The 15,758-nt window shown below is 44.0% G+C and overlaps 1 protein-coding gene across 4 annotated transcripts in view; it reads left to right on the plus strand.

The window, feature by feature from the left end:
* Positions 1-15,758, plus strand: part of WIPF1 (WAS/WASL interacting protein family member 1) — a 121,286-nt gene that overhangs the window by 87,152 nt on the left and 18,376 nt on the right. For 3 of the 4 annotated variants that reach the window (XM_037044420.1, XM_037044421.1, XM_037044422.1), the window contains exons 2-3: positions 11,573-11,661; positions 14,444-14,573. In XM_037044420.1, coding sequence (XP_036900315.1) covers positions 11,611-11,661; positions 14,444-14,573 — 181 coding nt within the window. In that variant the 5' untranslated portion in view covers positions 11,573-11,610. Of the gene's footprint in view, positions 1-53; positions 268-11,572; positions 11,662-14,443; positions 14,574-15,758 lie in introns of those variants that run through there. The other variant, XM_037044419.1, reaches the window with a different exon arrangement.

Here is a 15,758-nt window from a genome sequence, read left to right on the forward strand (position 1 = left end):
AGTTTCTTTTTCTGCAGCAAAGGAGGAACAAACAACAAATTAATCATACAGGAAGCGAATAACCACAGAAGAACGTCTGCCTCTGACTCAGTATGTCACATTTAACAGGAGGCCAGAGCTTGCCCAAAATGGCTGTCCAAAAATGACCCCACATTTGCGTTAGAAGATGATGCCTTTTTCAGGGACGGTTTTCTCTCTGGGCTCGTATCTCACTTGCTCTCTGTCTGCTTGTGTCCCTGATCATGCCTTCCTACGTATACTTTAACGGTAAGAAAAATTACATTTAAACTAAATGTATTTCCTTTGTCGGCTAGAGAGAAGAAATAAATGGCTTTTGATGGGCCATTTAGTATGTGGAGATAAAGTTTAATTTTTTCGTAGAAGACCATGTCTATTCCTGTGGCACAGAATGCCAGTTTCACCAGTATGTTGATTGTGGGTGATTCCTAGATTGTGTTTTGAGTCAATATGTAAGCAAGATTATCAGTAAAATTTTTCCTGACCACTGGATAATTTGGACCCACAGGAATTTTCTTCCCCCTTTAAAATGGGGGCTTATGTCAGTCAGAAATGTATCCTTTCCATGTACGTCGGGGTCGTCCACACAGTTGCTTTTGAATTGTCGCTTTCGCCAGCAACAGTAAATGCTTTTTTAAAGTGAGCAGTCACTGGAAGCTTCAAAGGAAATCACCACAGAACTAAACTGTTTCCATCAGTTGCTACAGACCTGTTACTTAAGTTCCAGCCCTAAACTAAACCATTTCTAAGCAGAGTCTTTTAAGAAGACAGTTTCTCTTTAGAGTCATTCTGTTCTGACAGTGCAGTGTTCAGCCACTACTGCTCATCAAATTCTGTAGCATTCAAAAGAACTATTTTCGTTTAATATGATTACTGCTTTGGCATAAAATATTGTGGTTTTAAAATCTCAAGCCATGTACCTAGAGACCTATGGAGCAGATTAAGGAATTTTTTTTTTTGGTATCAAAAAAAATGTTTCCCCTCTGGGGCACATGTCAGTTTAGTCAGTAAGTACAAGTTCTTTTAAATAATTCAGTGGCATAACTAGGGTACAGAGTAGGAAACAGAGAAGTGGTTAAATGATGAAAAGGAAGATCTAATTAAGGAAAGTAGAACCGTCGCTAGAGTTAAAGATGGGTGGGAAGGCAGGAGAAAGAATAAAATGGCATAGTAAGGGAAGACGACAGAAGCCTGGGGAAGGCTTTGAGGTCAATTCGTGTGGAAAATACCCTGACTCTTCACTTGGATTGTGAGTTTTGAGTACTATACATTCACGTCAGAGACTTACATTGCTTCCGAACTGGAACATCATCTAATTAAAACTCTTCCTTTTATAGTCTACAGAGGTTTAAATGATTTACTTAAAGTAACAGTCAGGTTTTCTAATGCTCTTTGAAAAGTTCATTCGTAGATCAATTGTTCACAACTCTTCAATTACTTTAGTATCTAAACTCTTTAAGGACTGCACATTTCTCTTTAGAGAAATCCCCGTGCAGAAAACGGTCCTAGGGTCCAACAGTGACTTCACCCTAATCACTAAGGACACCAAATTCTAGACCTGGTATTGTATGTCTACAATAAAATGTAAGCAGAAGTGAGCTACCTAATCCCTGGACCCTTTAAGTGGTATGCCCTTTTGAAGGCTTGCCTAACATTTCACAAATACATCATTTACTTTGGAAGTTTCTGGCTGCTTCAGGATTGACTTGTTTTTGTTTTACCAAGTTTTCATACATTTACTTCTTGTTGGAAAGAGCATTTCCCCTCCCTGCCGTAAATACCTGTCTGTATTCCGTAACCCTCACTTATGAAAATTAAAACTAGAATAAGGAATACCTTAATTAGTACGCTGTTCTGAGAAACTCAAAATGCCCTTTATGCATGCTTCTCTTCACCATTCATTTGTAATGCAGAGGTTTACAGGGGTGTGGACTTGTGAACTAAAGCTAAATCAACTCTGGTTTCTCTCTCTCACAGTAAATAGGAAGGGAGGCAGTGACATGTATTGAGCACTTACTATGTGTTAGGCTCTTTACTTTTGCTTACTTTTTTTTAATAGCTAACAAAATGAACTAACAAGCAAAATAGAGACAGACTCATAGACAGAGAGCAGGCTGACAGCTGTCGAGTTCGGAAAGGCTGGTGGGGGAGAGTGGGAGGGACTGAGAAAAAGGAGAGAGAAAAATTGTGGACGCTGACAACAGTGTGGTGATCGCTGGTGGGGGAGAGGGGTGGGGCAGGGGGAAGGGGAGGATCAGTAGTGATGGAGAGAGACCTGACTTGGCAGGGTGAACACACAACACGGAGCAAGATGATGTGCTGTGGAATTGTGCACCTGAAACCTGTAAAGTTTCGTTAACCAGTGTTACCCCAATAAATTCAATAAAAAGGAAAAAATGGCCACAGCTCTTAAGCACTTGCCTCATTTAATAACCCTACTTAATAAGTATTATTTCCCCATTTTATTGTGGGAACTGGACTTAGAGGGATAAGCAATGTGCCCAAGGCCACCTGACAACCGAGTGTGTGGGAAGTGTTCTGTAATTTCCAGAGCCTTTTTCCTAAGTGTAATGGAGAGACACCAAGATGACTTTTTCCAGCCCTGGGAGTTTGGGATTATACAGATGCTTCGTTTTAAATGTCACTGTAACAGTAAATATCTTTAAAGTGAATGACACATTTTCCTTTCTGAGTCTTTTGACCTTTTCAGAAGTAAGTTTGGCAACACTTCTAACTTATATATATATATAAGAAGGCTCCACTTTCAACAATAAAATAAATAAAATACATCAAGTGTGTTAACATCATGAAGTGTGTGTGTGTGTGTGTGAGTGAGGGTACATGCATGTGTGTGAATGCATGCGTGTATGCGTGTTTAGCAGGGGACAGGAATAGATCTTAATTCCAGGATAAAACTAAATGTGGTGTTGAGAATTTAGGAAAACTTTAGCTTTGAGATTTGAGCCCCTTAATGCTTGGCAGAGATGGAAAGTAGGGTGAGGAGAGCAATATTTTCAGTTCAGTGGGTGAAGTAGAGAAGGTTGCCCTTCCCTTTTCCACAGTTAACCAACAACGGGTAGGTGGGTCATTCTCCTTACCTGCATTTTCTCACTTGAAGAGGTTTGATGGCTATGAATTTGCATTTGTTTGTTTTTTTAATTTTGAGAGGGAGAGAGATTTGTTGTTCCACTTATTTACACACTCATTGGTTGGTTCTTATATGTGCCTTGACTGGGAATCAAACCCACAACCTTGGCATTGAGGGATGATGCTCTAACCAACTGAGCTACCTAGCCAGGGCCAAATTTGCATTTGTTTTTAAATTAAACATATGACAGCAGGTTAAAAAATTATTTTATTTCATAGCAGCCTTTATTTCCCTAGCAGTTACTCTTACAGTAAAATTGTGAGTTGGTGTCGTACTAATTGTTATGACATTGTAGATGTTTCAAAATGTGTTCTCTGAAAAATGCCTTGCTAACCTCCTCAAATTAATCAATTCTTCTCTAAGTTCTAAAAGAAGTGTTTCTAAAATAGCTTATCTAAATAAATTCTAAACTCTTATCTAATTAAAGTCTACAAAGAAGTATTTCTAAAATAGCCAACAACCCTCTAAGTCCAGCTGAGACACAGACCCTTAGCACTGAGAAGATAGCCGATATGCAGAGTAAACTTAAGCTATCATCTGAAATGATGTTCGACAGAGAAAGGAGCAAGTACATTCTGAGAAATGAGGGGCTGCGTGGACAGAGAGCTCCTGTTCCACATTCAGCTCGGATTGAGAATAACAATGATAACTAGGTGAGGCTGTTGCTCTATCATGAAGGAACTCTCACCTTCTGTCCTCTACCTTTTGCTTCCTCTTGGGTTGAGCAGCCTCCTCTGTCTTTCCTCTTGTGTCGATTGCCTCAGTGCTTGCAGCCCTCTGAGCTAGGAAGAGGAAGAGGAAGAGTAACAATAATAGACACAAACTGTATGCAAAGATGTCAGATTTTCTAAAATGGCCCAAGGACAGGCTGGGCTGGTGGGAGTAAGGGTCGGGGCACGGAGATGCTGCACGGTGACTGATACCGTAAAACAGAAGCTCCAGGCGACTGCAGCTGTGAAAAGATTGTGCTAAAGAAACAGGATGGCTGTGGTTTGCTGTGAGCATCAATTTTCCTGTTGAGCGTTTTTACAGGAAGTTGAAGAACAAAGACACCTTCATCTTAATTAGTACTAATGGTTTGCAGATCTTAAACACATCCCACTAAGCTTGCATCATGCAGAAGCCTCTAAGGAATAGAATCAAGAATAATCCAGCAGGAATCCCAAAACTACAAGCTTTTGAAGGTTCAGGATTTTAGCAGCAATTTGAGTTGGCTGAATGACTTTGTTTTTACAGTATAACTTGAAGTGGATTCATTGGCTTTGTAATGAATACCTTTGCAATCTTTTTTATGGGTATAATAACTCAATATAAATTTAAGAGACTTTCTTATAAAACACAGTTGAGTTGTATGTATTATAAATTTCTTTCTATTAGTATTTATTGGTCAAACAATTGTGTGTGCATATATAGATAGGGTGTGTATACTTGTGTATTTATAAGCTAGAAGGATACACAGAAGCAAACAGAAGTAATGCCATGGAGTGTGGTTGGTCAGGCACGTGAATGTCTTGCCTGACATGGACAGAGATCTGAAAACATTTCCCCCAAAATGTCCCATGGTGTGCTTGAGTGTGATATTGTTACATTACAGAATTACATGCTTATGATTTTGTAGTAAAAGATTTGGTATAAATTACCAGCTCATAAAAAAGGGGGCGTTATTTGTGGCAGACCCTGTACACCAAAAATATTAACAAGAATTATCTGGGTATTTTTAACCCCAAATCTTTTTACCTAAAATTTAATTATTATCAAATTCTTCTTTCAGTGGTTAAATACCACGGTGGTGTTTAATTTTCATCTTTGTGTATTGTTTATGTTGTCTTTTGTTTCGTAAATGAATAAATGTTACTTTTGGAAGCAAAAAAAAAATACAACCTCAAAATAATTCAACTTGAAGAAGGCAAGAGCATGTGAAAATATATGCATAAACATAACTTAAGAACATTATATATATTGTGTAAAACATAAATGAATGTAAATACAAACAAGGTACAAAACAAAGCAATGGGGGCCGAGAGCATGTGGACCTTCGGATCTGCCCGCTTGTGTTACTTCCATTATGGTGCGTCCTCACCTTGACACCCTCACACACAGCGAATTAAATACCCCTTTGTTGATCCCACCTTTCTGAAAAAAAGTTTAATTTCTCCCATTTTAGGGTAGCATTTAGGGGTGACCTTTGGTAAGATTCATATAGCAAGATGCTTTATATTTTTGAATAGTCCAAAATGGTGATAAACCTTAATGGGATAAACCTGCTTCTTGCCTTCTCTAGTGGAATGTGGCTGGTTCAGCGCCCCCTCACCCCACGCGCACAGGATTAGAGGCAGCCTTATGAGGATTATCGGGTGTTTTCATTGGACAGTGTCGGGAATCTCTCCCCTCTTCATGTGGTTCTGTACTGTAGGCCGGCACACGCCATGATCTAGCATGCATTTAAAGTTGGCTTTGAGAAACTGAGGAATAGTTTATTTAAATAACCAGACAGTTCTCTTGATTCTAAGAAGGCAGATCATTTTACGTTCAGAAATTATTCTTCTTTCTTAGAGGAGCACCTTGAAGAAGAAACCCTAAGTTTCCAGACTGAACTGTGGGCTGTAGTTGAACCTCTACTTGGCCTTCAGGGAGAATATGTGTTATAGGGTGAGGAGTGTGCTGAGCAATTCGGTCTTCCTCACAAGTGTCCCTCATAATTAGCATCACATATGGAGGAGAGGGCTGTGGGCCCCAAGATGCCCCGGTTGGTCTGGGGTCAGTGTGTGATGTTGTCTAGTGTGAGCGCTAACCTGTGATGTTGATCTCATGGTGTTGTAGTAAAATTGACAAAGCCAACTGTTTCTTTCACAGAACAAGGTGGTCCCAGCATCTCTAAGTGTGGATGTGTATTGTGTGTGTACTTGCATGTGTGTAGGCAGCAAAGGAAAACCGGTTAATGAATTTTCGAGTCATTTATGCAAAATATCCTGCTCTGTTCTCTCAGCCCACAGAGCCAGTCGCTCTCTAAAAGGTGTGTTAGTAGATCCTCCCCTCTCGGTAACACCTTTTCACCTAGAGTTTGGTGGGTTTTGAATGGCGTATTCAGTTATTAAATAAAACTGTTGTAATCACTCACATACCCTACCTAGGGTTTGGGATGATTTTTTATATCTTTAATACATGACAATCCAGAAATATTTTGGGTAAGAAATCAGTTGATGGATATTTTATTCAAAATTCATTATTTTATAATTTCCATAATGGATAATAGACAATAAGAGTAGTTAGAACTGTGTTTATGAGCTTGCCAGGGGCTCAAACAGCAGAATTGATTACCTCGTGGTTCTGGAGGCTAGAAAGAAGTCCAAGATCAAGGTGTCAAAGGTTTGGTTTTCCCTGAGGACTGTCTTCTGGGCACCGTCTCCTATGTCCTCACATGGCCTTTCCTTTGTGCACTGCTGGTGCCTCTTCCTCTTCTGATAAGGACCCCAGTCATGGGTTTGAGGGTCTCGCTTAACCTAATCACCTCTCTAGATGTCTCATCTCCAGTTCTGAGGTACTAGGGGTTCAGGCTTCAACGTGTGAATTTGGGAGGGGCCCAATTCAACCCCTAGCACTGTGTCTGAAAGCAGAAAAGTCTTCCATCCTTGTGGTTTTCTTTGTGCACATGAAATTCAACACATAAGGTGAACATTTTAGAAAACTCTGGCTTTTCTCCCTATGATGAACGTTACTTAAGCAGTGAGATGATTCTTCAAAATAAATTAATTCTCAAAAGTGAATGTTCTTACAAATGTAATGCCGGGGGTGAGGGTGGGGTGGAGGGCAAGGATCAGCAAAAGGGTAAGGCAGAGATCCTCGACGTTAGGGAGCCTCGCTGAGGTGGAAGGCAGGACCCGGCGGCCTCAAAGTGTGAGGCTGATCCTCATACACGGGGTCGCCCACGCCGGGGGAAGCCCTGCCCAGTGCTTGGCCCTGCATGAGGGCTGCCTTTCCTGCTGCGCTCCGGCCTCCCGAGGGAGGAGCCGCTCGCAGCAAGGCCAGGTCTTCAGGCTGCCTCATTCCCACCTGTGCGGCTCTACCACACAGGACTCTGGGCTGGGCAGGGGCCTCAGCCAAGTCGCCAGCGTGGTCCCGCCTCTGCCAGGTTCTCAAGCGGCCCTCACACTAGCGGGACTCGTGCTCACCCCCAAGGAAGAGATCTAGGGCCGCCTATCGACTGCTCACTCTGTCAGAGTACCATTGCTGTGTACCATTTCATGCCGTCCTCCCAGTAACCCCCGTTTAACAGGTGGGAACGGGAGGCTACGAGAGGGTACATTCTTGCCTCAGGTTATTAGGTAGCAGAGCAAAGACCCCAAACCATAGTCTCCTGGCCCAGATCTCATGTTCTCAAAGGGATTCTGACCCTTTTCGTTCCATAGACCACACCAGTGTCCGGCAAAGCCCGAAGAACTCCTCCTTACACTGTTGTTCAATGCATAGAACAAAATGCAGAGGGTTACTGAGGAACTAGTTAGGTAGAAATATGTACAAGATCTGACAGCAGACCTAAACGGTGCCATAATTTCAAGACAGATCCGAAACTGTTGTAATATGATGTGAAAACATCATGTGACAATCTGTTGGTGGAAAAGTTTCAGGTACTGTGATCTGTGGCTTACCTTCATAATTGAAGGAAATGCTAGTTTTTGTTAGAGCTTAGGAGATGTAAACATGTCCTTTTTTTCCCATCCAAGTCATGAAGCCCTGAATTAGATCCACAGACCCTGAAAGTGTGAGGATCAAGGTGGGGAATGCCTGGTCCGTTAGGATCTAGGCTGTTTTTGAGGCCCTTCAGTAAGGCCCAGTTCTGGTTCTGATATGAGTGGTTAATGCCATGAGAGGAGGGAAGGCAGGGCGCTCCCAAGGCCTTGGGTTCTGTTCCACTAGCAAAGTCAGAACTGCCCAGGAGAGCAAGTGCCATACTTAGTTCTAGCAAGCCCCTCTGACACAGAGCTCATTCTTTGCCCAGACCTCAGAATGCAAGGGCTGATGCTGGGAGCCGTTCCAATGGCCGACACATGGCTTATTTGTGTGACACCTGGCTCTTCCACTCAACACATATTTAACGAGATGCCCACTTTGTGCCAGGTATTAGGGAGACCTAGAGGAGTTCAAAGTCTGGTGGGAAGACAGCCAAGAAGTGGGTCTGGTGCGGGCCCAGCATGGGGGATGTGGGGGAAGTGGAATTTGACCCATGTGGTGAGGTGGCCAGAGTCCGAAGGTTCTCACAAACCTAGACAAGTCCACCCAAGCAGCTGTTCAGCTAGGCAGGAGCAAAGACACCATGGAAGCCTCTGCCATCAGTCAGTCACCTGTCAACACTGAGGAGGGGTGTATCGGGAAGAGAATGAGAAATTGGGGGCAGGGAAAGCCGCGGCAGCCGAAGGAAAAGACTGCAGTTACCCTTCAGCCACACTGGTTTGGGCTGCGTGGGTCCGCTTACACGGGGACTTTCTTTTTCAGAAAATATTATGAATGTACTTTCTTTTCTTTACAATTTTCTTGGTAATATTTTCTTTTCTCTAGCTTACTTTATTATAAGAATACAGTATATAATACATATATGTGTTAATTGACTGTTATCAGTAAAGCTTTCAGTCAACAGTAGGCTACTAATTCGGTTTTAGGGGAGTCAGAAGTTACATACGGATGTGTGGGGTCAGCACCCCTGACCCCCCGTGTCATTCAGTGCACTCAGGTCTGCGTCGGCCGTGGAGGGTCGAGAGCCTCCCCCACAGAACCTCTCCCTGTTGTGCCTCTGGGTGGGGGAGGAGGGGAAGGCCAGGCTTCTGTGGTCCAGGGGTTTATTTGTGTCGGTTGGTGCATAGTCAGAACCAGAATAGCAACCATGGAAAATTGTAAAATAATTAATCCGGACTTGCAGGGTAGCAGTCTTCTGAAAGGGTCCATTTGCCGCAGTTTGGCCTCTAAGGTGACAGGACAGAAGTCCAATTTGGTCTTTGCAACCAGAGACCGACTCATGAGAACCAAACCCATACAGGATTCCTGGCAACCTGAATCCTTCCTTCTCAGCATTAGGATAACAGGTCAGCTGGGGAATACGGGATCTGACACAATGAATTTGAGCGTTGAGGGCACTCCATCCACCACCACATGGGTGATCTGTGCCATGGAGCCCACCTTTTGGGCCCTCTGGGTGGTCCCGGCCAAACTACCCCGGCGCAGACCCTACTTACACTGCCCGCTTGGCCTCATGGGTATATAATTGGCATCGTGTGAAAAACCAATTTAAGGAACACATTTTAAAAGAATCCTTGTCTGAGACGATCTCTTACTGAAAAACAGAGTCTCGCCCGGTGTGCAGGTGAGCGGGAGCACCGAGTGTTGGCTAGTCCTTTACCTGCCTAAGCATGCTTATCTAAAATGAGCCGGTTGAAAGGACTCAATTGGAACGAATTGGGCCAGTCTTTTCGTGAGTTTCTCAACTTCTCTGAGTCTCAGTGTCCTCTGCAGAACGGGCATAATCACGCTCGTTTGCAGTTTCTGTAAAAGTTGGAGACACTGTAAGTAACGGGCCCTGAATCCAGTCGCCCATCAGTAAGTGAGACCTGCTGTTGCTGCCGAGTTGTTAGGTTTTTATTTTCCGGGTGGCCCTCTTGGACAGAACTACTCCAAACTGCCCTCATTCCTTCTTCTAGTAGCTCTGCACGTCCGCCTTCTAGCTTTTCCATCTGTTTCTGTTAGCAGAAAGCAAGCCATCCAGCACCACCTCAGCATCGCTAAAGGATTTTCAACCGTTATCACCTCATGGCACATGTGAACTGAGTACTAAAGTTCTAAGGCACACCAAAAAAATTTTTTTTGCCCTTCTGACAAAAAATACCTGTAGTTTTGATTCAGTCACACTAGATGGCCATTGTTGTGTTGGCTGTTGTCATTTTTTTATTTGACCATCTAGGGGAAGAGAGGTCCTTCTTGCGGCACATTGGTTGAAAAGCACTGCTTTAATATAACGGATTTGTTTCAATATATAAGTTTTCCACACTAATTTTTAGTGGTTAAACTCGATTTAAGTTCTAAGAAATTGTTTTCCGTAGTAGGAGACTCTTAAGAATGAAAGAAAGATAATTCTGCTGTTCGAAACCTGGGGTGTGCGTTTCATAGAAACAGCACTAACTCAAGTGGTCGGCATCCCAGGCTGCCCACTGGCTTAAGGCTCAAACTCTGCAGACAGGTTTCTGAAATAAGATGAATCACTAAGGAATCTTGTTCAAATGCTGAATCAGATTCAGTTGTGGGGAGAGGGGGCTGAGATTTGATGCATCTAGCAGCTCCAGGTGGTGCTCATGCTGCTGATCGGGGACCCCTCTGGGAGCAGTGGCAGGGGCTGGATAGAAGAAGTGGGGATTGCTTTGGATGAGAAAGGGTGTGAGCTGTTACTGGGACTGGGACCCGGCGGGAGGAGACCCAGGGAGGGGACTCCGAGGACTGAGGGAAAGGGGGGCAGGATTTTTGGTGTAACTCCTGGGGCTTCCTCAGCGCTGTTCCTTCAGAAGCCCCCAATGTTTGCCTGCTGCCCCCTTCACCACTGCTACCCACCAGGGTCGCCCTAAACTCCCCCACCCAGCTGCAGAGTCTGGCCTTTCCTGTGTTCCCAGGGCAGTCACACTATGCACAAAGCTTTCCTAATGAAGCCCACTTCTAGTAAATAGCCCAGGGGTCATGGGTTTTGGTCCCTGTCTCTTTTCACCCTCTTTTCCCCCCCAACTTAGATCCTACGAAGAAATATCAAGGAGCACAATCTAGGAATCGAGCCCCCTCACCGTCCCCCTACCTGCTGCCTTACCTTGTCTGCATCTCCTTTCCCTGGAGGACTAGACCTGTGAAGGCCAGAGCAGAAACAGATACATCTGCACTCATGCAGTGTGTCCCCAGACCCAAGCACATGTCAGGAATCTGCACAGAAAAGAACATGGCATGGGATGGAGGAGGAGTCCGGGAGCAAGAAAGAGTTTTGTCATGGAAGTGTGTGAGGAAGAGGAGCCACTTGAACATGAGACTTTGCCCGGATACGTGTCCAGCAGTATCATGATAACCTTCCAGCTGCCCCAGCCCTAGGCCCAGGGCCCTTGCACGGGTTGGTCCCCTGACCTGCTTAGGTGGGAGGTGGAATTGAGCAGCATGAGTGCTGGATTTTGCTTTCAGTTTCGTCAGGCACTTAGTCTAAGAGACCTCCTGCTAGGCTCCTTCCAAAACAGTCATGTTTTACCAATGTCATAAAGGCAATTCCATCTCTTACAAGAGTTGGCCTGTGTGAATGGCTGTCTCTTCGGTGGGAAAGTGGGAGAAGGAGGACAGAGTATTACTAAGAAGTCAGTACATGACCATGTTTTGTTTCTATTTGTTTTGTTTTTACAGATTTATCAGCAAGACTGTTGAAAGCTTAACTGTCCGAGATGCCTGTCCCTCCCCCTCCAGCACCCCCGCCGCCGCCCACGTTTGCCGTGGTGAGTGGTTCCTCATCCTCTGTCGTCCAAGCATAAAGCAGCCCAATGAAGTCGAACCTGGCATCCATGTGTTTGTTTCACACGTCTTTGCGTTCTTTCTTAAATAGGATATGGTGAGCTTTCCAGGTGCCGGAGTAAGCCAGAGCATGCAATGTGGCAAATGCCGCATGGAGGGCTTACCGCCTGAGGCCTCATGCAGTACACCACACGCGTGTGGAGTGTGGGGTATTAGGTTTCCTCAGCTGTGTCCAGCAGGGGAAGCATCCTGTTCATCCCATGTGCTGGCCCAAAACAGGTTTGCAAGGGTGGTTCTGAACTCCCTACATTCAAATGGGCTCACCTTCTTGCCTCTAATTTCCGGGCAGGACAGTCCAGAAACCCAGGCCTCTGTCTGCAAATGCATCCAGTCAAGTGTCCTCCAGACTCACTCCTTTTTTTCTTTGCCTTTCACTCTCTTCCCATTCTCTGTTTCTGACAAATAACCCCCACTCCCACCATTACCCAAGTTTCCCCCAACACACACACTTATATCCCCCTTTAAATCTGTCCTTGCATTTAGATGTCTACTTTCCAAAGGAATTTCTGCTCTGGGCTCATTCTGGTCCTCAACAGACCCATCCTCACAGGTCAGCGCACCCTCTTCCATGTGGTCACATGGAGGCTCCCAGACATGTCACGTGACAGAGGCTTCCCCAGCACGTGAAGCCTTGGTTGCTAAAAAGCCTGCCAGTGATGGGCCCTTCATTTTTCATTTGAGGAAACTGAGGCTCAAAGAGGAAAAGTCTTTTGCCCAGGTTTCCATGGGATACATTTATATACAGCCCATCTAAGGCTGGAACCTAGTTCGAAGAGTGGACAGTTCAGTAGCTCACTGCTAAGTAGGGCGTGGTCCCCAACTGCTAGATAGAGTCCCTGAGGAATAAGTACAGAATTTGACAGTAAGCATTTAGAAACACAGCAACTTGATGGCAGTGTTTGCCTGTTGTTTTTAAAGTTGCATTTTGCATGTCTTTTATAAATTAATTTTTCTAATAATTCATTGTTATTTTACAAAAATATCAGCCCATGATAGATTGGAAAATTTTCCTTTAAAAAAAAGTCTTTCACTTAGATAAGTTTAAAAAGCTCTGATCTGGCCAACATACTCCTGCTGTGTTGCAAATGTAGACTGCATTTAGTTTATATTTCCCCTCTGTCTACCACTGCTGGATAGTCTGTGCCTTAATTTTTTTTTATTTTAATGTTTATATGTTTGTTTTTATTCATGTTCTGAAAATTATAACTAGCACGTACAGTTTAAGGAGGAGTTGATTTAAAAGAAGCTAATTTTAAAAGGAGTTCATTGAAGGGGCATTTTAGGTCCCGCATTTACCCTTCCCACAGATGCAGGGAAGGCTCTGGAGTCAGGCCACCAGAGTTTGAATCCTCGCCCTGCTCTTACCAGCTGGGTGACTGGGGCACATGATCTGACCTGTGCCTTAGTTTCCTTGGTTCTAAAATGAAAGTAATGACTCACAGGGTTGATGGGGACTAAATGAAATAATACACGTGAAGTGCTAAAACAGTGCCTGACCCATTGTAAAAAGTTATATGAGTGTTAACAGTTATTACCATGGACAAATAATACTTTATAATTTAAGACCCTTGGAGCTTAACGCACAGAGATTCTATGTAGCCTACTCAAGGGTTTTCCTGGCTCTCCCTCTGCCTCTAACTATAATGAATAGCAGGGCGAGGTGTCCAGCTAAACATCCCTGGTTTACCTCCAGTGACCCTCACTGGCACCTCCAAAATCAGACCCTTTCTAAAAGGCTGGGGCCAGGCTAGAGGGCCTCTCAGGTCTGCCAGAGGACAGCCTGGGACCAGGCCAGGCCAAACCAGTTTCCAAGTATGACTGACCGTGCCAGCTTCCAAGTGTGTACGCTGGGCTCTCTGAGTGTATGTCCCCACTCCCTACAATAATCCTGGAGAAACAAGAGCCCAGTTTCATAGTAAGGATCTTCCCCAGGAATTCCAAAAACATGGAAAATACTCAAATATTTTAAAGGAGCATTTTTTGTCAGCTCTGCAGCCTTTGTGAGCTAAGCTTTCAAACACCTTAGGCCGAAGGGACGTGAGCAAGGGTTTGGGGCGGAGGACGTGTTACAGGTCTTGCTCGGTGGTGCCTACATGGTTGTCTGTGTTTGTCAAAACTCCTAAAACTGTATACACTGAGAGGGTGATTTTACTATTTGCAAACTATACTTCAAGTCTCCCTTAAATTAAAAAGAAACAAAAAAAGCTTTAGCATTGTAAACAGAGGGAATTATTTTTCTCAAACGGTAGATTAAAAAAATAATACAGTGTGCTAGAGAGAATTTCCTCCTTGAGGCAGGTTAGTTCTAAAAGGTAAGAAAGAACAGCCGTTCTCCAGGACACATTTGGAGAATGAGGCCTCGTGGTGTCCTGCAGAATCTTCTCAGACTTAAAATTCCCTTCTCGTTTCTAGCCATCCAACCCTGGCTTTGTTGGTTACAGCCAGACAATGGTCTGAATTTTCAGAGACTTTTAATGGGAACTGACTCTTCCTGCATTAAAAATAAATGCAATTTATTTCTGCATCTACTGCCAAATGTCTGGGTCCTTGGAGGAATGACATTGGGTCTAACACTTGTGGAGAATTTACAGCCTGTCACCAACCACCTGAATAACAAGCTTCAATACTCCAGCCGTCCCCGCTGAGGGCCGCAGTGCGTGATTTTCATTCAGGAGATGAGTATGAGTTTGCATGGTTTTCTTTCAGGCCAATACAGAAAAGCCTTCCTTGAACAAGTCAGAGCAGGCTGGGAGAAACGCTCTTCTCTCTGACATCAACAAAGGGAAGAAACTAAAGAAGACAGTCACCAATGACAGAAGTGCACCGATATTGGACAGTAAGTGAAAAAAAGTTATTTTCCATGGAGATAAATGGTTTATGGCCTAACAATCCACCCTACACTTTTTTTTTAGTCCACAACAGCTGCAAAGCTAGCAGAATAAGGGACTGTCTCACTCATTGTAGGCCAAGGCTTCGGCTTGGGTTCCCTGTAATGCTGCAGGAAGCCAGTATAATAATTCTTTGTCTAAGTCACACACAGCAGCGATTCTCTGAATTATTGAAACGCTTTCTGGAAATTAACCCTTTGCTCCTTGCACCACAGATCAAAAGGCAGCATGAAATAGGGAAAGAGCCCTAGACTTGGAATCAGGGGATGTGGGTTCAAGTCCTGGCACATCCATCATTTACCATCTCCAAGCCTATTGTCCTCATTTGTTAAATGGAGATAATACTATTCTACTGTCCCCACAAGTTCATTGTTAGCATCAAGCCAGACAATGCTTGTAAAGTGTTTTGTTGTCTACAAAGTGAAATTCAAGTGTAAGACATGATTATTAGAAGCTTGGAGAAAGAGGAAATGAGATCATGACTTCACTTATCGACCCATTGTAAGTCTGAGATACTTTCTGGAACAAGGCAGGGTGTGTATGGACAAACAAGTACCCACCACACAGGGTTACTCATTAACATTTATAACAGAATGAAAAGTTATACATGACTAGAATCTACTGGCAGTAGTGAGGCCTCGAGACTATCTCCTCACATCCTTAGATGCTCCCACTGCCAGCCAGATGTCCCCAGAACTTGTCCTGGACCACAGGTCCCATTTGGACTCAATAGGAAATAGACAAGTGAATAATGATGTAAGATTATAGCCAAGTGGATAAGAGGGACTTAGGAGGAATTTCTAGGAAAAGTGCCTAATAAGAGGAGAAATAGAGTTAGATGAGAACATTGGTGTGGGGGTAACTGGAAAAGATGAAGACCAAGACGAAGGCCTTTGAATGTTGTTCTGTTAGCAGGCAATGTGGTGCAAATGGGAACACACCACACCTCAAAAAGGAGCTATGGGGTCTTTGACTCTTGATACAGTTTTACCTTTAGATCAAAACTGATGTGGTTAGTGTATAATCACTGTCTTACTCCTCCTGATCCACGTCACCAGACTCTCCCAAGGGGAACCCAGCACAGTCACTTACATAAGGGGAGCCTTGGTCCAACAACTCCCAAGTCATGATGC

The sequence above is a fragment of the Sturnira hondurensis genome, unplaced genomic scaffold (assembly GCF_014824575.4).
Source record: "Sturnira hondurensis isolate 20B ecotype Veracruz unplaced genomic scaffold, ASM1482457v3 Scaffold0004136, whole genome shotgun sequence".
In the NCBI taxonomy this organism is placed as follows: domain Eukaryota; kingdom Metazoa; phylum Chordata; class Mammalia; order Chiroptera; family Phyllostomidae; genus Sturnira; species Sturnira hondurensis.